General features: G+C 39.7%; 1 protein-coding gene across 4 annotated transcripts in view; it reads right to left on the bottom strand.

Moving 5' to 3' along the window:
* The window catches only part of RORA (RAR related orphan receptor A), a 709,591-nt gene that overhangs the window by 19,493 nt on the left and 666,689 nt on the right, over positions 1-23,409 (bottom strand). For all 4 annotated transcript variants that reach the window (XM_084868073.1, XM_084868074.1, XM_084868075.1 and 1 more), the window contains 3 exons: positions 21,084-21,169; positions 5,374-5,515; positions 2,491-2,886 (listed from right to left, as the gene is read on the bottom strand). In XM_084868073.1, coding sequence (XP_084724199.1) covers positions 2,491-2,886; positions 5,374-5,515; positions 21,084-21,169 — 624 coding nt within the window. The remainder of the gene's footprint in view (positions 1-2,490; positions 2,887-5,373; positions 5,516-21,083; positions 21,170-23,409) is intronic.

Raw genomic sequence — 23,409 nt, 5'->3', positions numbered from 1 at the left:
AGTTTAGCTACAGAGTCTTTATATTCAATAGGTAGAGAGACTACAGCTTGCAGTTTACATGACTTATACTGGGTTGTACACTGTCTCTCTTGCATGGGCATTAGCTTTTGATTACAGTAACAATTGCAGTTGTGTTTTTTATTTTTTTTTATTTTATGAATCTAGATGGCTTACCTGCAGTATGTAATTCAGGTACTAATTATACATCAAGGGCAACAATTCCTGGCGATGAATGCAGACATATTCCCATTAAAAGTAATGGATTGTGGATACTGTTATTTAAAGAATTGGGCTTCCAATGTTAATTTACAATTTATTTTCCAATTGAATAATTGTTTTCATTTGTTTAAAATCAATGACAAAATTTAGCCTAAAATGGAGTCAAGAGTCTTAGTTAACGAGATAGCAGGACTTAAGCCCAAAAGAAAACACAGCTTTGGAGAAGGAACAGCAGTGTCTTTGGTTACTTCTAGGCTATTCGCAGCTCTTCAAACTACTTTGTACATGTATATGGGTTAGAAAATACCCTTTTCAGGTAAATTGTTTTGGCTTTTGGACTAGTCTTAGTGACAAGTTAAGTTTATTCATCCTGGAAAATGCCACAACACATGTAAAAATTGGCTGATTGAGGAGATCCTGGACAAAGAATGAGGTACTGAGCTCCCAGATTACACTGGGAGATGACATGGGTGGAATAGGAAACTGATTTGTGGAGAAGAGGAAGCTGGGGGAATCGCCTTAGCATTCCTGGCTCCACTCAGGTACTAACGAGTACACATTTAGCCAAAGTGCCATCTTCACAGAAAACACTTCTGCTAAACTCCATGGATTTATTTCATGGCTGAACATTTGATAAGCAAACTGGATAGACTCACTATTGTTTATGGTAAGGTGGAAGCAGACCCGAGGTTAAGTGAGCCAGGTCATTTTTCATGATATCATGCCAGCTCTCAATCAAATCCTTATTCATTTCTGAAAATTTCACTTTCATTACGGTTCTGCTTAAGGCTCAGCCAACCAAGATTTCACGACAAAAATGGAAGGTTTTTGTTCTAGTTCAAGAAAAAATAAAATCAAACCTACCTCTGCTCAGCTTGGCTTCTAGTTCAGAGGTTTCTCTGTTAATCAAAAGAGCTGCGATCCACCTTGAACGCTGCTCAGTGGTTACAGACCGAGCTTAAAATGGCCCTGCTCTTGAGGATTTAAATTTAGACCCATAAAGAGGCGCTTGTGCAAAAACCGTGAAGAACATTCAATTTGTTCTATTTGGAGAAATATTTTACTGGAAATATAAATTTCACTTAAAAATGGTTTATGAGGTACAGAGGTGGAGAAACCATCTGAAGAGCACAGCCGCTCTTCCTGTGAACTGAGGATTTCGGTGCTCGAGTCAGTACCCGCTGGTGCCTTTCCATCTGAAGTCTTTATTCTCTCCGCATATAAACTTAGCCATCGCCACAGCAACTAATTGAAAGATCCCAAAGGATTATAACCTTGTGTGAGGAGTCATGGGGAGGGACAGATCAAATCCTAAGACCGCCAAGGTTCTTATCCAAGTTCCTCTGACAGCAGTGCTGTCCTTAAAGAGCGATTAAATATAACAGAGGATGCTAACACAGCCTCCTTGAAATGGAAAGATTTTCATTGTCGGTGTTATTAACATTTCTAGGCCACATCACCCAAGAAGCAAATATGTCACTGGAATAAGAAATTGACAGGATATTTTTCTTTTGTCCTGTTGTGTTTTGTTTTGTTTTGTTTTGGTATGGTGAGTCTTCTATAAAAGACATCAGTTTTGTCACCAATATCCATCATCAAAACGTTCTGGCAAATAAAGAAGCCAATTTCCCTTTAATATTTATAGCATTCACCAGGATTGCAAAACTTGCGGCATGGGCAATCACACAGATGGGGGTAGTGGGGCGGGCCCATCTAAAGGTGTCAGCCCCTCACTGATGCCACTTAGTTGTTGCTGGTCCCTTGTGCCTAGATCATTTTTTCCCTCTCATAAGAAGCTGACAACGTGAATTTTTATGTGGATCAAATTTTTACATTTTGGCAACAGATTCAAAAATTTAAAACTCTGTACGAATCCAAGAATATATTATGGGCCAGATTCAGTTTGTGGACTGCCATTTTTGTGACTTCAGGTATAAAGCAATACATGGACTATAAGTAAGTAAATAACTAATGAATGGGGCCATTCCCTGAACTTACCGGTTTTCTGTGGCATTTTAAGACTGCTTTAAGTTCATGTCAACCCATCTCTGAAGCTAAGAGGTCAATGTTTCTCTTGCATATATAACGGAAACATTGGATGGTCAAGCAAGGGGGCAGGTGGGATTATGAAATGGTCCAAAAGGTAAAGGTGAATTTCCCTTCTAGCTCTTCCATTTTAAGAACGTAACTCACTAGAGGAAAGCCAGGCACATCCTGTTTACTTCCTAGGGCATAAGTAGCACATCCCAACAGAAACATGAAAGCCATTACCTAGTTCTGCCATGGACACAGTTGGAGAAGTCTCTCCGTTGGTGAAGGAACAGTAGGGAAAGAAGCCTGATGCTGGTGTGTAGTCACATATTGGTTCTGGTTTGATTCCATTGATATCAAGACCTGACTGGTCCGGGGAAGGCTGTATGTCCAGGTAGAAGCTGCTAACGGCAGAGTCTGCCTTGCTCCCCTCAGGGGTGTGCCCATCGATGTAGTTGCTGAGGTCGTCGTGTAGTTCCGTCAGCCCGTTGGCCGAGATGTTGTAGGTTGGAGTCAGCGGCTCGGCCTCTCCAGGCTGCTGCTGGTGGTCGCGCTGCTGCTGCTGCATCCGGTGTTTCTGCACTTCTGCGTACAAGCTGTCTCTCTGCTTCTTCGACATGCGGCCAAATTTTACAGCTGGAAGACACAAGCCAACCACACCATATACAATGTGCTTTTCTTCACTCTCCTCTCCGGCATGCTTTAGACCCGGGTTCCTTTGAAATCTCAGACAATCTCAATCAAAACCCACATAACCACAAAATAAGGATGTGATCCAACAGACCCACCTCGCACCTGCAACGGCAAAGACATATCCCAGAGGAACAAAGGATGAGTAAGTAGGGAGACCTGGGTCAACGATCCCACATGGCTTCCTGCTGTCATAAGGCCCTGTGCTCAGTGGGAGCCACTAGTATGAGACCAAGTGGGTTTGTTCACTCCCCACTCACGTGGCCTTGCTGGACCATCTCTTTCTCTTCATGGTGTTCAGATTAATGCACCGACTCAGAGGTACATCGAGATACAAGCAGTCAGACCTCCATTTTCATTTATCCCACTATTCTGAATACTCAATGAGTTTCTTCCCGATCAAACAGCTGAGCCTGGGGCTTCACTGAGCGACCTGAACACATCTCTGAGTGTCCCCGAGAAGCCGCTCCCCTATGCTGGGTCATGGTGGCCCCTGTACATGCTTGGACCCACATTTACATGACACTCTCTACTGTTCTTATTTTGCTTCAAGTAAAAAAGAGTATCAGCATTCTAGAAAGGGCAAACACTGTGTAGGATCCCTTCCTGTCAGACAAATTTGTGTTTGCAATACTTCTCCTCGGGAGGTCCCCTATTTAAAGCAGAGCAATTACTGTAATATAATAACTCTCTAGTTCATTCAGAATCCCAAAAGATTTCTCCTGAAACACCCATGTTTCTGAGGGGAAAAAAACTCTATGATTTCCGGGTTTGAGCTCAACTCATTTTATTTTTCAGCTCAACCCTGCATATGTGGATTAAGCCTCTGCTAGAGGAACTAAGATGTCCTAATTGATTGATGGTTAAATTTATACTTGATGGGGTGGGTAAATTTATACTTGATGGGGTGGGTGAATTCAACTACTTGACCATCATCATAATTCTGTGAGTCTATGGGAAAGAGGCGGGATAAATGGATATGAAGTTGGGAACTAAGGCCACCACCTGTTGGATTCTTTTTCTACCAAGGAGAACACTCACTGTCCTTTTGCAGAGAGGAAATGAGTGAGCTTGATACTGGTGAATCTCTCTACATTCTAGGTCTGAAGAAACAAACTTGGATGGGGCAGGTTAAACAGCATGTAGGCTGATGTGGGCTCTGAATGCCAAGCTTAAATTTGTATAAGCCCTCAAATTCACTCTAAACCCAAAACAACGTGCACTGTCCCTTCTATACAAAACCTCCAGGAGGCATACCGAAGGCATTTTATCTCTGTGTGGAAGAATCTGTGTTCTAGAACACCCAAGGGGATCGATACCCATAGGTGAAACTTGTTCTGTGTGACTCTGAACTGTGTTTTAACATCTGCCTGGATATTAACAACAGTAACCACACCATCCTGTAGGTGAAATGAAAAGATCTGCTACTGAGAAAACGCACACACAGCCTGTGTTTTTAACTTACAAGTTCCTAAGAGATGAGCCCAACTTTGAGGATGAACTCTGAAGAGCTGCCTAGCACTCAGGAGTTTCTGAGAATACAGTGTGAGTTCTGTGACTTGCATATTCTGATGGCGAAAATGTAGTTCTTGTTTCTATATATTCTAAGAGACCACCCTGTGGCCCCCTATGGGAGGTCATCACCCTTTGTGCCTGGGCAGGTCCCCAGACACCAAGCACATCCGATTTTGGGAAGAATGGCTTTCAGAAGGCCTGCCCAGCATCCTGAGGTTTGTTTCCTTCAAAGGGATCTCTTAAGAGAGCCAGCCAGTATACTCGGAAAAGTCCTGAAAAATGTACCCGCTGTACTTTCTGCCCAGTTTCCTTATATAAGAATAACTGCCTTGAAATCTGGTGTTGATTATTCAGTGCACTTAAGATAGTTTTCCAGGAAGATCTTAAAATGTTCTGCAACTGAGTGGTAGATGGTCTCTATTTCTTAAAATAGCCTCTTTTAATGAAAAGAACATTTGTCATCGAGCCACATTTTGCACTATTTTCACACATTCTGCATGTACAAATATTTGACTTTGGTATGTGATTCAAAATATGCAGTTAGCATAAAAGCCAATTCAAACCAAAGGCCAATAAATTCACGAGTGTACAGCATGTAACAATGGGGAAAATGCCTGTAGGAGGTATATTTATTAAGGCCCTCAGATGACACTAACCTTCGATCAATTCATCCACCTATAATATCTTAATCATAAAAAAACAACCCAAAAACCCGAAGGTGTTCTGACCACACTTTCCAAGCACTGTGCCATCAGCCAGCCAGCTGAGTGGGGCAGATTATGGAGGAGGAAGTAACTGCTGTGAAACCCACAAAACCGCCAGGGGTGGAGGGCATATTTTGGCAGATCTGGGTCCTGGTTTTGGAAGACACTTTCCTAGCCCCATGTCACCACCCTACAATGCAAGCTGAGTGCTCACCATCTCGAGACATCCCTACAGCAAGGCATTTCTGTAATCGACAGTGTTGGCAGCGGTTTCTACTGGTTCGATCAATCAAACAGTTCTTCTGGCGAGGACAGGAGTAGGTGGCATTGCTTTGCTGACTTCTCCTGAAAAAGCCCTGTGATTCAGTTATAAAACATAAAACAGGTTAGTGTCAGTTTGAGTTGTATGATACTAAAGGCAGTATATTAAGAACTGGGTGGCATTAATATTTAATGAGAATTAAACTTGTAGCGGAACCATCCAGGAGGCCATTAATGAAATTAAAGTCACTTCTTTTTCCTTGAGTAAAATTAATCCCCAGAGTCCAATCCTCTGTCCCTTACACAGGCAAAACTTTCTTGAACTCCAGCTGACGGCTGCCAGGCCCTGTTCTTGGCTTCTGATGGTCAAAGTGATGTGTTGATGTAACAGTACAAAGACACTTTTATTTAACCTTTATCTCCTATATATAGTTTAGTAGAATAAACACAAAGCACTTCTCTGGATGTCCAGAGATAGGGAAAATGCATCCTTATTGTAACTCAGGGAAGTTGGTAATCTCTACTAACCCTCTGAAATTCACCAACCTTTAGATGTCTTGCATTCCCCAAGTCAGAATCTACTGGCCCAAGAAGTTAAGGATGCTAGGACGGATTATTTTGGCAGATCAATCAGATTGGGAATATTCAACCCTGACAATTTGAAAATACCACGTGTTTAGTATCATGACCTTTATGATTTAACAAATCCAATCTGATGTTCATCAAGTTCCACTTATTTGTTAAGCACTGTATTGGAGCTGAGAGGGTGTACAAAAACAAGTAGGGACCTGCTGACTTCAAAGATTTCATTCATTCATTCACTCATTTTTGCTAACTTCTTGAGTTGGATCCTTAAGAGCTCATTAATTTTCAGTATTTATTCTTAAAAGCTGCAAGGTTTCCTTTTAGCTATGTTTTAATAGCAACCCACAAGTTTTGCCATGTAGTATTTTCATTATCATTCCATTGCAAAGATGCCTTGATTTTCAATAGAATTCTTCTTTAATCCATATGTTATTTAGAAGCCCATTTCTGTTTTTTAAAAATATATTTTATTGATTTTTTACAGAGAGGAAAGAAGGATAGAGAGTTAGAAACATCAATGAGAGAGAAACATGGATCAGTTGCCACTTGCACACCACCCCCCCCCCCCCCACTGGGGATGTGCCCGCAACTAAGGTACATGCCTTTGACCAGAATCGAACCTGGGACCCTTCAGTCCACAGGCCGACGCTCTATCCACTGAGCCAAAGTGGTTTCAGCAGAAGCCCATTTCTTAATATCCAATGATATGGGTGGTTCGGGGGTTATCTTTTTATTGTTATCTCTCAGTGGATTTGCAGTGCTCTGAAGAAAGAAAAGGGACCAGAGTTAATTCTATGAAGCAGAGCCATGAAGTGTTCAAGAGTATTATCATCCTCATATTTTTAAGTGTTAAAATAGAGGATGCCAACCAAGGGGACACTAGTGGGCTTAGTGCCACTGGAGGGGGGAGATAAATCCTGAAGAACTGGCAGAGTGATGGGCAGGTTGGAAAGCTATACTCTCTCACCTAAAGATTTTTCTGGACAGCAACTGGGCAATTGTATCAAAATCCTTGAAAATGACCTCTCTCTTGAACCAATAATTGCTTTTTTAAGGGAGTATATATTCTTTTTAAAAAAATATACATTTTATTGATTTTCTTTACAGAAGAAGGGAGAGGTATAGAGAGTTAGAAACATCGATCAGATGCCTCTCGCACACTCCCTACTGGGGATATGCCCACAACCAAGGTACGTGCCCTTGACCAGAATTGAACCTGGAACCCTTCAGGCCACAGGCCAATGCTCTATCCACTGAGCCAAACCAGCTAGGTATATCCTAAAAGGATGCTGAGAGCAGTACAAATATTTATCTGCAAGGATGTCCATCACAGCATTATCTGTAATATAAAAAATTTAGAAGGATGCTAAATGTCCAACATTAATGAATTAGAAGAATCATATTGGATATTCACATATTCAGCAACCATTAAAAATGGGATTTCAGACATAAAATTATTGACACAAAAAGGTATTAAAATATACTGCTGAATTTAAAAGAATAACTAAAGATCAAAGACAATATAATCCAATTTTTGAAAAGAAGAATCCATATATTTAACACACAGAAGAAACTTTGGAAAATTATGCTCCCAAATAAAAAGATTTGGCACCGGTTGGTGAGGCCACAGGTGATTTTCATTTTCCCCCTTGCTTATATGTGCTTTCTGATTTCTCTATAATGAGCAGGTGGAAGGTATGTGAGGCACTCGGGAAAAATAGTCTAGTACACCTGCTTCCTTTTGCGATAGCTGGGGGACTATGTGGCTTAAGTCAATGGATATGGTGATATGAACTCAATTCCTTCCTTTTGGAAGCCAACCTGGGATGAGAGAGAGGGAGCAGGGTGCTGACAATTCATCTCCTCTCTGCTCTCTGCCAAACTGCTCACTAACCTCAATGTGGGCAAGGCTTGTCTCTCTGTTGTAGTTTAAACCTTCCTTATATCAAGTCTGGCCTCTTCTGTGAAGCAATTTCTCTTTTCTTGAAATATCTAAAGCTGTGGGTTGTTTTTTATTTCCTCTGTGAAGAGGAAGTGAGAAGAAGGAAAGCTTTCTTTGGGGCTTAATGGTGAGAATTCAAGAAAATATAAATGGTAACAGAAGCAGTCATCCTTAGAAAGAGATACCAAGAGGCCAGCTGTCTAGGTATTCAGTTTAGTCTGAGACGCAATCTCTGTGAAAGCTAAAAGGTATTTCTTATTTTTATTTTTTTTAGATTGTACCATCATGCAGACCCTCTGTGTCTGAATCTATCACTGCAAATATCTAGGAACGGCATTATTTGCTTTTTCTTTAGCTTGCTTGCTTGACAATGTTCCATTTTATTCTATGATCCATTTTATTCTATGATCACCAAATATGGAGGATGTCTGAGTGATCTCTTTGTTTTCTTCAAAGGGAAGTAGTAGTGGGGGGGGCTGCCAAACTAACAATCAATATTTAGTCTGTACACCAAATCATAGCATCTGCCACCTTTCTTTCTAGGTCTTTTCTACCTTTAGTATTTCTTCTCTGGATCATCTCCAATTTCTCTACTTTCTTCAAAACCCTGAAACCTAGAACTAGATACAGCTCTTGAATAATGACTGAGTCGTTAACAAAATGGATGCTACTTTTTCATTTTCATGTATTAAACTCAAGTTAACATCAACCACCACTAATACAGTTCCAGAATGTTAGCATAGAAGCCTTATATAACCACCAGTTTGCTTTGTTATAAGGCAACTCTGAGAGGGCATGAAGAAGAAGAAAGGAGGAGGAGGAGGAGGAGGAGGAGGAAGAAGGGTTAAAGACAGCAAGTGAGAAAACAGAAACCCTTCTCTTCACAGCACCATTTATTCTTCATTAAGCCAGTTGAGTAAAAGCCTAGACTAGAAGAACTAAGAATTAGAGAAGAGATTGTTCTTTTGGACTAAGTCAACAGTCATGGCCACAAGGAGAGCAATAAGATACTAGATAGGAGGGAATATAAAGAGTGAGCCCTAAAGGGAGAGAGGAAAAGGGTTAACCTCTGTGACACAAATTAACACCAAACTTTGCAGGTCAGACAGAATGAGGACTTGGTCTTCCTTCTCTTTCCCCCACCCTCAACTTTTCAGCATTCCTTGGGGTTTCTCAGAGTTTTAAGGATTTAAGAAGTTAAACTAATAAAATATGTAAAGCTTATGAACATGTAAGAGGGAGAAAGATTAGAAGAGTGAGAAGGAAGAGAAGGGTGGAAAGATGGTAGGTATCTTTCACCTAAATGTAGCTGTATGCTCATAAATGTAGAAGCAGGATCTTGACTGATTGGGGGGCAATTTTGGAGAGGGTTTCACGAGAAATAAGTGAGCTGAGACATTAGTTCTAGGGGTCGGGAGTTTGAGGCCACACAGAGAACAGGGACAATACAAGCCAGTACATGGAGTTTTGGGTGGAATGGAGGAAGTATGTAGAAAGAACAGAGCAAGTTCTGAAGCTGTGAGCTAGTTGGGAAATACATTAAGCACATGATTTTGGAGTTTTATTTCTAAAAGATGAGCTAATGAAGCATTTCATTAGCTTTTTTCTTAAAAATTCATTCTTTACAGATATCAAAATACATGGAGATGTTCCATTATAAACATACGGGGCTTGAACTGAGAGCCACCATGATGAATTTCAAGGTAACACAGCTCCTTGGTGTGATAGTGGCACATTACTCCCACCTAGTGGCAGAAAACTAACATGCAATTATTGCAAATAGTAAATTAGAAAACAAACAGGCCTTTAGGAAGGGAGTTGAGAGATGGCCAGTTTAATAGTTCTCAAAAAGACGTGGAGTCATATGTAATACCTTAATCAATAAAGAAAAATAAATGTAAAGAAAAAGACATGGAATCACCCATGGAGCTTCTAAACAAATATTCTTTAGCTCTACTGAACCAGAACTTTTGGAGATGTAGTCCAGGCATACATATTACTTTAAACAATATAAAATTGTCATTTTTGTAGGTAAAAAGAGCAGAAATGTCAATTAAAAACATTTAAAATTGAATGCACTGGGGTGACATTGGTTAATAAAATTATATAGGTTTCAGAGGTACATCATTTATATAATGTACTCTGTGTTCACCACCCCAAGTCAAGTCTCCTTCCATTACTATTTACCCCCTCTCCACCCTCTCCTACCTCTCCAATCCCCTATCCCTCTGGTAATCACCATACTGTTGTCTGTCTATGAAGTTTCCCCATTTTTTTTTTTTTTTGCTTAATCCCTTCATGTATTAACCCAGCCACCCTCCTCATTCTCCGCTGACAGCTGTCAGTCTGCCTTTTTGTATTTATAAGCCTGTTTCTATTTTATTTTGTATATTAGATTTAACATATAAGTGAAATCATAATGAAAAAATAAACAAATGGCCTGGGCTGGTAGCTCAGTTGGTTAGAGAGTTGTCCAGATATACCAAGGCTGCAGGTTCAATCCTCTGGTCAGGCACATAAAAGAACCAATCAACGAATGCATAAATAAATGGAACAACAAATTGATGTTTCTCTCTCTCAAATCAATAAATCCTATATAATAAAAGTCTAGGTGGTGCTGCGTGATGTTGTCATAAGATGGCTGCCACAACGTCATCACAAGATGGCCACCACAGATAGCCGGCAGGGGAGGGCAGTTGGGGGTGATTGGACCAGCAGGGGAGGGAAGTTGGGGACAACCAGGCCATCAGGGGAGGGCAATTAGGGGTGACCAGATGAGCAGCGGAAGGTAGTTGGGGGCAACTAGGCCAGCAGGGAAGGGCAATTGGGGGCAATTGGGCTGGCATGGGAGGGCAGCTGGGGACTATCAGGCCAGCAGGGGAGCAGTTAATGACAATCAGGAGGTGGTTAGGGGGTAATCAGGCTGGCAAGCAGGCAGGTGAGCAGTTAGGAGCCAGCAGTCCAAGATTGTGAGAGGGATGTCTGACTGCCATTTAGGCCTGATCCCTGCAGTTGGACATCCCCTGAGGGGTCCTAGATTGGAGAGGGTGCAGGCCGAGTTGAGGGACAATCCCTCAACCCCCATGCATGAATTTCGTGGACCAGGCCTCTAGTAAAAATATAAAAAAATGGGACTACAACAAACTAAAAAGGTTTTGTACAGCAAAGGTAACCATAACTAAGATGAAAAGATAGCCTACTAAATGGAAGAACATATTTGCTAATGATACATCTGATAAGGGGTTAATATCCAAAATTTATAAAGAACTTATAGAACTTAACACCAAAAAGCCCCCAAGCAATCCAATTAAAAATGGAAAAAGGGCTTCAATAAACACTTCTCCAAAGAAGGCATATAGATGGCCAAGACATGCAAAAATGCTCAACATCACTAATCATCAGGAAAATGAAAAGTAAGACCACACTAAGATATCACCTCATGCCTGTCAGAATGGCTGTCATCAGTAAGTCAACAAACAAACGCTGGTGAGGATGAGGAGAAAAGAGAACCCTGGTGCATTGTTGGCGGAAATGCAGATTGGTGAGCCACTGCGGAAAACAGTATGGAGTTTCCTCAAACAATTAAATATGGAACTGCATTATGACCCAGAAATGTCAATTTTGAATGGTAAATATTTTAACAAAGCTTCCTGGAAGATCTGCTGTATTACTTTTGCAGAACACAGATCTACTCTAGATAACAAAAATGAGGCTCGGAATGGTAAGTGACTTTGTTCAAGGCTGTGCCACAGCAGGTAAGAGTCAGTGCTGGGATTCAGACTCTAGTGTCCTAAATCTTAGTGCAAGGCCCACTCACTTCAGTTTCTCTCCATGTGTTGGACTAATAAAACTAATGTCATGCAGTCTTGATTTGCTCACGCACAGCCTCCCTGCACATCAACTTTCTGTCTCCATTTCCACTGTGTCAAGGAGAACTCTTCAGTGCTTCTTCATTTATTTCACCTAGCTTTCTAAGTGCTGCTCTTTGAATGTTATTTCCAATTTTGGCCTTTTATTTCATTCTCTGGAGAATTCTATCACTTTAAAAAAAAACAAACACAGAAAAAACAATATGGCCATACATTATGACACTGTTCATCAATCCCACTACAATAGAGCTCCCCAGGACCAGGACAAAGGCAAAGGTGTGAGGGAAAGGGCTCATACCAGGTTGCAAGAGCAAAATGTTAAAATTTTTTATGAGCCGGTTGTTAAACATAATCATTACTATAAATCAACTTTTTAAATTTTATTTTGCTTTTATCCATGTTCTGGAGGTTATTTACATCAATGCTATTTGAATGGTGGGGATACTACATGTTACTGTGCTTTCCTGCTCTGTATTTAGTGAGATTACATGTTGGGAGGCTTAAAATTGACCTCATGGTGGTAATATTTATACCAGAGCAATTGCTACAAACCTGGTTTGATGTTTTGCTTACGAGCTAGTTTTGAAATGTGACAAAGAATATGATAACAATGTGGGTTAAATGTAAAAGTCTGTCATGTCTGCAGCTGTCACATTTTAAATAGCGCACAAAAAATTGAGGAAGCAAGTTTCCAGTACTTAAAAACTATTATCTGATTCAGCAAAGAAGTTGCTCACGTCATCATGGGTGAATGAATGAAGTTCCAAAATGTCATCCTTGTTTCACTTTCCTCTTACTCATTAATGTAAATGAAATAAATCAACCAACATTCGTGTTGGCACTCCAGTCTTTCCCCAACTGCAACTATTGGTATGGATGTTACGAGTTCAGCAAAAATCAGTGAGACCATTCAGTGGGAGTCATTTGTATGAAGTTCATAAATAAAGAGTAGTGTAGATTTTATTCTTTGAAAATTATGTGAAATTATATCCGTGAAATATACTACAGTTGTGTACAGACATACAGAGAGCTGGCTGTCAAAAGCTGACCGGCACATGACTGGATTGAACTCAGCCCTTGCTGGTCCCCAGCTTCTCATCAGGCTGTCTGAATGGTCCTCCTTACTCTGGATAGGAATTTACCCGAAGTGGTGGGCTAGCTTACATAGATCCAGCCTCCTCCATTTCCAGAAACTCAAGGTGAATAGTTTTATCTACCTTCCAGGACAGAATATATCCTGATCCACTCCCCCTTTCCCAGCCTTGTCTCTTCCCGTGTTTTCTTGATTGTTCAGTACAGGGCACCACCTCCACCCCAGTTACTCATGGCAGAAAGATGGTCATCGTTTCATCCCTGCTTCCTCCACACTCACGTCCACACAGTCACCAAATTAGGCTACTTCTTGCCACCTTCCTATTTCTCAAATTTATCTACTTCTACCTGTCGTTACAGTAATTTCTCAAGTTTCCTTATCTATTTCCCCCTTAATTGGTTATTATACAGCCTCCCAACTGGTCTCTGTTCATTCCTTCCAATTCATTTTTGCACAGTCACTTAAGATCTCTAAAACAAGTGAGTCTGATCAAGTCGCTTCCCTGCTTATGAGCCCTCCATGGCTCCCTACGGATGACCAGGCTATGAACAGGCAACTATCTCCTATAGTCAATCCTCTTCTCAAAAACCACACCTTGGCCCAGCCGAAACTGCTGTGTTCACAGTTCATCAAAGGACACCCTTCCCCCCAACACCCCCCCACACACACATGCATGCACGCATACATGCACACATGCACACACGAGCACACACTTCCTGGAAAGCTCTCTTCTCCTCTGGATTCACTTTCTCTGACCTTGCTTCTCCCAAGGCTTTTGGAGAGCCCCTCCCATATGTATCCTTAGAGCGCTGCAGGATCTCCCTCTTATCCGTTCATTCACTGTATTCCTAATCTGCCACCCTCACTGTCTGCCTTGTTGTTTGTTTGTTTCCAACAGCTAACCTGGGACTTAGAGAAATCAACAGATACTTGCTGAATATACATCTAGAGGGAAAAAAAACTGATGGTAGGGATAAAAACAGTAGTGACAATCAGATGCTGAGCACCTATTATGTATCAGGCACCACGTGGGATTCTGGGATTCTTGGCAAACATTGTTAATTTGCAATTCACAATAACTCTGCAAAGTAAGTATTTTTATGCCTGATTTACAAATAAGAAAATTAAAGTGCAGAGAGGTTAAGACATGTGTCCAAAATCACACAGCTGCTAAGGGGAGGAGCCAGGATTTGAATTCTTGAACCCTGGGCATTTTATTCCAAAGGCTATACACTTCTGAATACACCACCAAAAGAAGCCTTGAGACAAACATGTAGGGCAGACCTAACAAAAACAGATAAACAATAAAACAAAACAAACAATCCAACAAAAATCGCTTTTCAGTTTTGTAATTAAAGTTCCATATAATGGCTCAGACACGAAGTGAGGAAGATGTATTAAGTTCAACAGGTTATTGATTGTATATATGTGTGCATATATATATATATACATACATATATATGTGTGCATATATATGTATTATATATACATATATAAACATATAGCTAGTAAAACACTTTTATTTGCAAGATCTACTTAATAAAAAGCTTTGAAACATACATGGCATTTCCTGTTGCGGTGGTTAATAGTCTGCTGCGGAGTGTGGGTTGGCTGGACACAGAATTGGGAGTGTGGATGGGAAGGTGCCCTGGAGGGCTCCCCTCCTGCCTGGGGCTCCTTCTCAGTGAGGCACAGGCTGAAATGCTGATCTGATGTTTGGTCTTTTGACAATTTTCACTTAATGAATTGATTCCTACAGTTCATTAACATACCCACTTCCACTCTGTATACACATATGTCTTAATTAGCTGCTCATTGGCTGTTTAATTACAAGAAAACAGCTGACAGCTGCCTCGCTGAATTCTAATGGCAGACGCTTTGGAGCGGCTACACATTTGCTTTTGACAACCGAGATTTATTCATAACTTTATGATTTATCGTGAATGCTTGCATGCCTGCCCAAATTATTGTATTTTCCAATACAAGTAAAAATCTAGAATTTGGGGAATGTTGAAGTGGGTGTGTGTTTCTCTCTCATGGCTTTCTGAGGCCGAGAAGAACGGAGAATCCTGTATGGAAAGGCATGCACTATGTTAACATTTTATTTGTCTTGGGAACTTTCTGTTGAGAATGTTCAGAAGTGTGGGGGTGAGAAAGAAGAAATATCTTTGGATAAACAGGGCAGGAAGCTAATTATCTGCATAAAGGAAAAAAGACAATACTTGTCAACTTTATTTCACTGAGGGGTAAAGAGAGGACATGCATAGATTAAAATTAGGAAGAGAGACAAAAGAAAGAAAAAAATTTAAATGGGGAGGGGGCAGGGATAACAGTCCCAAAAAAAGTAAATAAAGAAAGAAATTTTTTCTTTATAAGAGAATGGGCAACTTCATTAGCAAAACACTTTTATTGTGGTAATTCCCTCCAATCACAGGGCAGGGCCAGCAAGGGAGTGTTCATTTCCTCTAATTACAGGGGCAGGGCCAGGAGGGCGTGTTCAATCCCTCCAATCATATGGCAGGGCTATGAGGGTGTGTTCAATTCCTCCAATCATGGGGAAGAGACAGGGATATTGTGGTTATTTTCTCCAATCATGTAAGAGCCCTACACTCATACATCTGACAGCAATAAATCACAGAAACACAGATCTCTTGAACTATTTCTCATTCAATAATGACTAGCCTCTCTGTAGAACTGTATGTGCAAATGATCTCTGATTAAAGCTGACCTCATGTGTTGTTTTGGTAAGTGTAGATGTCTGCTTTGCCATATTGTGATCTTCTATACTCAGATCCAGTCCAAGTGAACACATTCAACAATAGTGATTCATAAGCAGGCATGAGGGGCCCTAGTCTGAGCCAGACACTAAGTTAGAGCCTTGTCTATACTATAACAAGGGCACAAATCCAGCGCTTTTTGTAAGTTGAGGAAAGGACTCAATTACTGATACATGATTAAGACATAAATTAAAAAAATCCAAGTCATCTTTACATAAATTGGGTTTTAATACATCCTACCATTTGTGCATCACAGAACTGGAAGATTAAGCTAAGCAATTTTTTTTTTTTTTTTATCACCTGTATGTAGCAGAACTGAAACTCTGATGTCACAGTATGCAATAATAGCCAAGTCCAATTTTCATTTTAAATGGCTGGCTCTAATAGTGCAGCCAAGCTGTTATAAAACAGTACACTAAAATGTTTGAACATGAATGCATCAATGCTGGAAAGTGGACAAAATTGGCCGAAGACTGGTGACATTTCACAACTGAAATAAAAATATTAGAATCCTGTTAAAAACAACTGGGGCCTAAAAGAAAAATTATGGACATTCGTTTTTAACCTAATACATAAAAAGCTCCAGAAATTGCTTTAGATCTTTCAGGAATAAATAATGTATAGTTATACAATCTAGGTATCTTTCTTTTTTTTTAATATATATATATATATATATATATATATATATATATATATATATTTGACTTTTTTTTTTTTTTTTTACAGAGAGGAAGGGAGAGGGACAGAGAGCTAGAAACATTAATGAGAGAGAAACATCGACCAGCTGCCTCCTGCACACCCCCTACTGGGGATGTGCCCCCAATCAATGTACATGCCTTTGACTGGAATCGAACCTGGGACCTTTGAGTCCTCAGACCGACGCTCTATCCACTGAGCCAAACAGGTTTCTGCTAGGTATCTTTCTATTGTTAATTTCAGGTCATATATTTGTTAATGCTAAGAAAGTATTTCCAATTCTCCCTTTACTGGATGAAAGAGGAGGTTTAGCATGACATCTTAAATGTATGATGACGATAAACAAATGCTAGTCTAAGACCTATCAAGAGCAAAGGGTCTTAAATGTAATCAGAAATCAATTCACTTATTCCAATACTCAATTGTACATTAGCATCTGAAATGTGACAGTGGAAATTGTAGAGCCTGGCTGGTGTGGCTCAGTGCTTGAGCATCAACCTAAGCACCAGGAGGTGATGGTCCAATTCCAGGCCAGGGCACATGCCCAGGTTGGGGGCTTGATCCCTAGTGTGGGGTGTGCAGGAAGCAGCTGATTGATGATTGCTTCTTATCATTGATATTTCTATGCCTCTCTCTCTCTAAATCAATAAAAATATATTTTAAAAAAGAAAAAGAAAAAGAAATTGTAGAGCCAAAAAGTCTATAAGAAAACAGATTTTAAAAATTGTGTTTTTTTGCTTTTTTTTTTAAAATCTTGAAATAAATATTTTATCATCATTATCCGAGCAGCCAATGTATCTAATGATGAAGCTAGGAACTGAAGTTGAATGATAAATAGGATAATTTTTTTAAAAGAAAATCTCAACTAATGGTCATTTTTCTATAAACATTTCTGCATTTTTATTCACTTTGAAGACCGAACTTTAACCCTCACATCGATAGCTTCTCATTTTATTTCTGGCCTTTTCTTCTGCCGCCTGTATGTTCCATGGTCTGGCCCCAGCTCCCTGGCAGGTCTACCCCAGCTTACCCTACACCCCTCCTACTGTTCACCCAGGGCCGGGACTAAATTCTGTTCCAAGAGCTCAGAAATGTGTTTATCGACAGAACTAAGCTTGCAGGCCTGGATTCTACATTCTTCTGAAATGAAACATTCAGGGCTTAAGCGGGGCTAAGCACACTGTTTCCTCATTATTTCAAAAGAACAAGTGAAATACTTTTAAAATAAAAACCTTAGCATAATGGAGCTCTTAAAATTTTTGGAATGGTGTACCTGTCTAGCCTTAGCTTACACTACACACAGAAAGGGACCCCTCACTCTAGTCAAACTGGGTTATATATTGTCCCTAAAAAATAACCAAGATATCTCCATTAGTAGGCTCTTGCTGCCTCGTGGATATATCTCCTTGAGTTACATTACAGACAGTGGTCTTACTCTGGTATTCAGTTCTTGCTTTGCTATTTAGCTTTTCCTATGCTGGCCTCCTCTCTACAACTATACCATAAACTGCTTGGCGGAAGGATTAGGCCTTCTGTGTCTCTGGATCCCTTACAATACTTATAAAGCGCCTGGTCCCAAGACGGGTGCTCATGTGTTTGCTGTTTTTATTGGCAGAGTCTACATAATAAATCACAAATGGTCACAAAAAGCAGGACTGGACCCATAGATAACCGGAAATAGCATCTGACTATCCAGAACAGCATTATGCAGGCATAAGGAGTGTGGCCAGGAATGATAAGAGCCAGCCCCTCCTGAGTGCTTGTTATGTGCTGAGCACTTTTCTAAGTGCTTTACCGAAATGCACGTGAGAACTCTATGAGGTTAACTACAATTATCCTCATTTCACCGATGGGGAAACAGAGGCACAGAGAGGTTGGGTAGCTGCTCAGACTGGGGAAAAGCAGAGCTGAGATTCAAACCTAGGCAGTCTGGTTCCTGAGTCAGAGCACAAGCATGACCCAAAACTGTCTCTCGGCAGGTAGGCCAGGGGACCAGGAGAGGATGAGCAGGGAATAACCGGAACCAGAGAAAGTGCTACCAAAATGTCTACTATTTTCGCTGTTCCTGGGCAATGCTTACCTGGGCCAATATATGATACATCATTTCAGTAATTACCCAGGTTCTCTAGTTTCTTGTGGTTTCAATTTTAGATGCCATTTAAAATGTATTCACAAAATGATTAGTTCTGAAAATGACTGAGTCGCTTTCTTTCCTCTCATTAGATATCTATTTATATATCTAATTATAATTTCTCCTTATGTCTAATGATACTAACACAGAGGGAAATTATTTACAATTTGTCATAAAGTAGCCTCCTCCACCTGGTTAGAACGTGGTAAATCATTAACCTCAATGGCAAAAGCAGAAGCTCCTGACTTCACCACAATTAGACATAAAAACATTAGCTACAGCAGAGAGAAACTACTCTGCAGAGTAAACAGTATGTGCATCTGATATAAACACGTACCATTGTATAGGTCCCAGGCTGGGCACAGGCCCAATCTCTTAATAAAATTAAGTTTTAATTGTTTCTGTGACTTTGAACAGAAGAACACAGATAACCAAAAACCACTTTGGCATTGCGTCCCGTATATGGACAAGATCTGAAAGGGTCATCTAGAAAAGTGACAACTGTGACATAATAGCTGCCTGCTATTTTTTTTATTGCTTTTATTTCTGTCATGGACATTGGGGGTAAAAAGAAGACACACAGTGGCAATGCCTATGTACACACAGTGGTCCTCAAGGAGTCAGTTCACTTTTACAGAATAGTATGTTGTTAATTTAACTTCTGAATTGTTGATGTGATCCACAGGAAGTAGCCCCCACGCCCAGCCTCCATTCACAGGAAGTAGCCCCCACCCTGGACTCCATTCTTAGACACTCACTCCAGTGTGCCACATAAGACCTCATGTGGCATTACTGACAGACTCAGAGTGGGGAAGCAGGTTCCTGGGCAGAATGAAGATACTCAGAGTGGTTATTCAGAGTGGTTAATACCTAGGACCCTGTCCGCTTAAGAAAACACCCAAGGTGATAGGCAGTACACAGAAATCGCCACTGGGTGGAACTCCAGGTGTGGGAGGACTACTGTCTCCATATCCTTCATCCAGAAAGGCCATGTCATCTTTAGCGGGGAAGGTGTGAGCACAGAGTGGATGAGGGTGAGGCATTACACCTGCCCAGCCATGTCAGCCCAGATTAACTCTGAAAGTCAATCAGGCGACTACTGTCCCAGGCAGATCCCTCTCTGAGATGGCAGAGGCCAGGCAGTCGGTTTCATTTGGTTTTATTTCAACTAATTAATTCATCTTGAGGGAGGGAAGATTGAAGGGGTAAAAGGGCATAACTTTTTTTCTTGATAGTCCAGAACCCTGAGGCTTGGAGTGTTACCACAGAGATGAATAATTCAAATTCCCCTTTAAGTAGCAAGACCCCTATTCTGAAAGGCTGGCAATTTTTGAAAAGATTATTGTGTTCGGTGGTGTGTGCAGAAATCTCCAGCTTCATCAAGATGGGCTCAATATGAAGCATTTGTATGTGTACAAAGTGGCAAATGTTACGATGATTAACAGTAAAACAAAGACTTAAGGAAATTACAAGGCAAATTTTCCTGTGGTCTTTCAGTAGTTTTTTGTGTTTGCAGGTGATTTTGAATGTTATGACCTTGTATTTTTCTAATTTCACTAAAGGAGAACTAACCAAATTTGTGGATTTTATTTTTTGCCTCAGCCTCAAAATGCCTAGGGCTAAATCAGGCTTGGTTCAGTGGCAATCGAAGGTTTCAGAGCCATCAGCATGTTTAAATAGCTGCTCTTCTGTTTATTTTGCACTGTTTTATCCTGTAAGCTGTCTCAAGGCTCTTCCAATATAAGCAGGAGGATTTAGATCTCAATAAATTGAAATTTAAATAACAGAGGCAATCTGGGTTTGGGGGGTCTTGAAAGATTAGGATAAACATCTCTATTTCCCATTGCCATATTGTGCACATTCTGTACATATTACCCTGAAATCAGCATCCGTCAAAATCAAAATATTAACCACAGCAATAAGACTAATAATGTTTAGATTTAAATTGCGCTGTTCAGTTTATAAGGACTTTTATTTAGAGTTTTTCATTCTGTTCTTAAAATAGTTGTAAAAAGGAGGAAGAACATGTGTTATGCCCACTTTCTAGATGATGAAAATGAGTCACTAAAAGATTAAAACATGCACAAAACTATATGGACAAGTGGTGGCAACAGGACCAGAACTCAGTTCTTTCCAAGAGCCTTGCCATAATTTGGCCAGCTGTGTCAACATCTGTGTGCCAACAATAAGACTTTCAATCATATTTAGATTGAATTTATTGCAAATGCCTTCTTATAAAACTAATAACATTAGAGAAGTCTAATGTTATCTCTTTTTAAAAAAAGATAACCAAAGTGATTATTCATCAGGTCAATCAATTCTGGGATTAGAAGTGACAAGCAAGCAATGCTCAAATATCTTTCTCTAGCCTCTTAATTTGATGGAAGGCATAAAAAATATGTAACTTTTTTTTGCATGTAATTTAACACCAAAATATTCTGTCCTGTCATTTCTCATCATTCAAAATTCCCAGGAGTTGAATTTTTAGACACAGTAGAAATAAAAACCAAAAATTTAAAACATACAGTCTAATATTAATAGAAACAACAACAACAGTTTAAAAGGCTTACCTTGCAGCCTTCACATGTAATGACACCATAATGGATTCCTGATGATTTGTCTCCACAGATCTTGCATGGAATAATTTCAATTTGAGCTGCAATAGAATCACGCAACCAGTTAATTACATTTTCTTTTAAACACCTTATAAAAGCGTTCCCAGATCAGCATTTGTATAGTGAAAACTAATAACCTGCTAAACATTATACTGCATTAACTATTCATTGCTGAACTGTGAGGGTCCCCCTAGAGCCCTGGACTAAATTATGGCTGCTCGTTATATAATAGCTTTCGGGTTATTAAAATGGGTCATTTGAGAAGGTGTTTAAGGACCCACAAGAAGGTTGGAATCAGCATTTCAAAGCCTTCCAGAACCCGAGAGTTCGCAGTTTAGGCCTCAGAGCAAAGCAGATACTAGAATGTTTCCTCCGATCTCATTTTCCATCATTATTTTTAAAAGGTCATAAATCTGTCTTGGCTGAGCACTGTAGCTCAACTGGTCGAGAAAAATATGCTCCAAAAAGTTAAGACTACTTAGGAAAATGACTCAATTCCAAATATTCATGTTACTTATGATGGCAAGTTAAGAATTCATTACTCATCCTTTTTTAATTAACATAGTTGCCATGTGCTAAAAATGAGTCCATTTGTGTATGATCAAAACCATTTAACCATAAAGATAATATCCTATTTGTCAGGACTCATCAATTAATAATGATGAGTCCTGACAAATAGAATAAGTAGCCTCTAAGTTCTTTGCTTTGGAAATTGATTTTCTGATACAACACACTTGTGTTTCTATCCAACTGATTAAAGATGCCTCATCCTTTAAAACTAAATATATATATATATATATATATATATATATATATATATATATATATATAACTATATATATTATCAAAGTTCTCAAATATGACAAAATACATTTCTAAGTAAATACATTATATCTTGAGCAGAGTTGGACATAGCATAATTAAGGATTAAAAGATAACCTAAGGACAAAATAATTAGGCAAGACAAAGTACTTGGATCAACTATGAAATAAAATTTGTATATGTAAAGAAGAGACCCACACTGAAGTATATATACAGGATGGCACCAGTCTACCAGGAATGTTCCATTGGGGTAGGTTTATTTTCCATGGTTTTCATTACTTGATATCCTAACAGATTACCTACAAATCACACACACAAATACGAAGGCAAGTGCCCAAGTATATTTCATTTTCATATACAGTAGGTCCTCGAGTTACATTCGAGATCTGTTCCTATGATGCAACATAACGTGATTTTTGGATTTTTGCCGTAAGTCGGACCCCACCTACATAAGCACCTATGTCACTCACATGGAGCACATACACAGCAGTAATGAAGTGAAACAGTAAAAAATAAAAATAAAAATAATAAATAAAAGAGATAACAATTCCTGACCTTTACTTGTGGTAAATAAGTGATAAAAAACATATAGCACATATGTACATACATCAAAATGACAGAACTTTTTTTAATTTTTATAAATAAATGGGAGATGGCGACGTAATCACAGAACGACTTACGTTGAGTCCAACGTAACCCGAGGACTGCCTCTAGCTCCTATATGGCCCCATACCTTACACAAAGCAACCAACAATGTAAGTTACACGATAAAAGTAACACATTTACACACAGCCCACTCTTCCAATCCAATGTAATCCCATATCCTGGGAGAATACCCACAGCACTTACTTTGAATTTCATGTGATGCTGTATTCAACAATTAACACATGAAATTCCTGGACTTAACCTCATTATAAAGCATGTGTGCCTGCTAACTTCCTTTCAAGGGGACTAGTACAAGTACTGAACAGGAAGTGTAAGCTATTCAGAGAGTCCTTTTCCTATGGGTCACTTTTAGTGTAGAGATACTATTGAATTTTATCGTTCGGAGATAGAGATGGTTCAAAATATCATGTCCAATATATTTTCCATAATCCTGAAGCTTTCTAAAACTCAATAACGCTGTCTTTGTACACTGTCGAATATGTCTATTTGTGAGTTATGCAACTTAATATGTTAAAAGGTTTCATTTAACAAAAATGAATCACCTTCAAGTCTGCCTCCTTATCCTTAGCATCTAGGAAAATTCTCTATGAAATCTGAAACCTAATATTTCACATCTGTGGTCCCTCCAATGTTCTAAGACAGCGGAGGCAAAGTTTTGTGCTACAGATTGTCTGCAACTGGAGACGAGATAGCTAATGCCAACTTTTTTCAGGGACTCACAAAAGCCAAGGGGTAGCTGAGAGGTGATATCAGGTGAGAGCTATTGCATGGGTTTTCCCATCTGAATTAACTA

Source organism: Pipistrellus hanaki (genome assembly GCF_964339955.1).
Source record: "Pipistrellus hanaki genome assembly, chromosome: 1".
In the NCBI taxonomy this organism is placed as follows: Eukaryota; Metazoa; Chordata; class Mammalia; order Chiroptera; family Vespertilionidae; genus Pipistrellus; species Pipistrellus hanaki.
The sequence above is the reverse complement of the archived record's forward strand: the minus strand, read 5'-3'. Positions and strand labels throughout refer to the sequence as shown.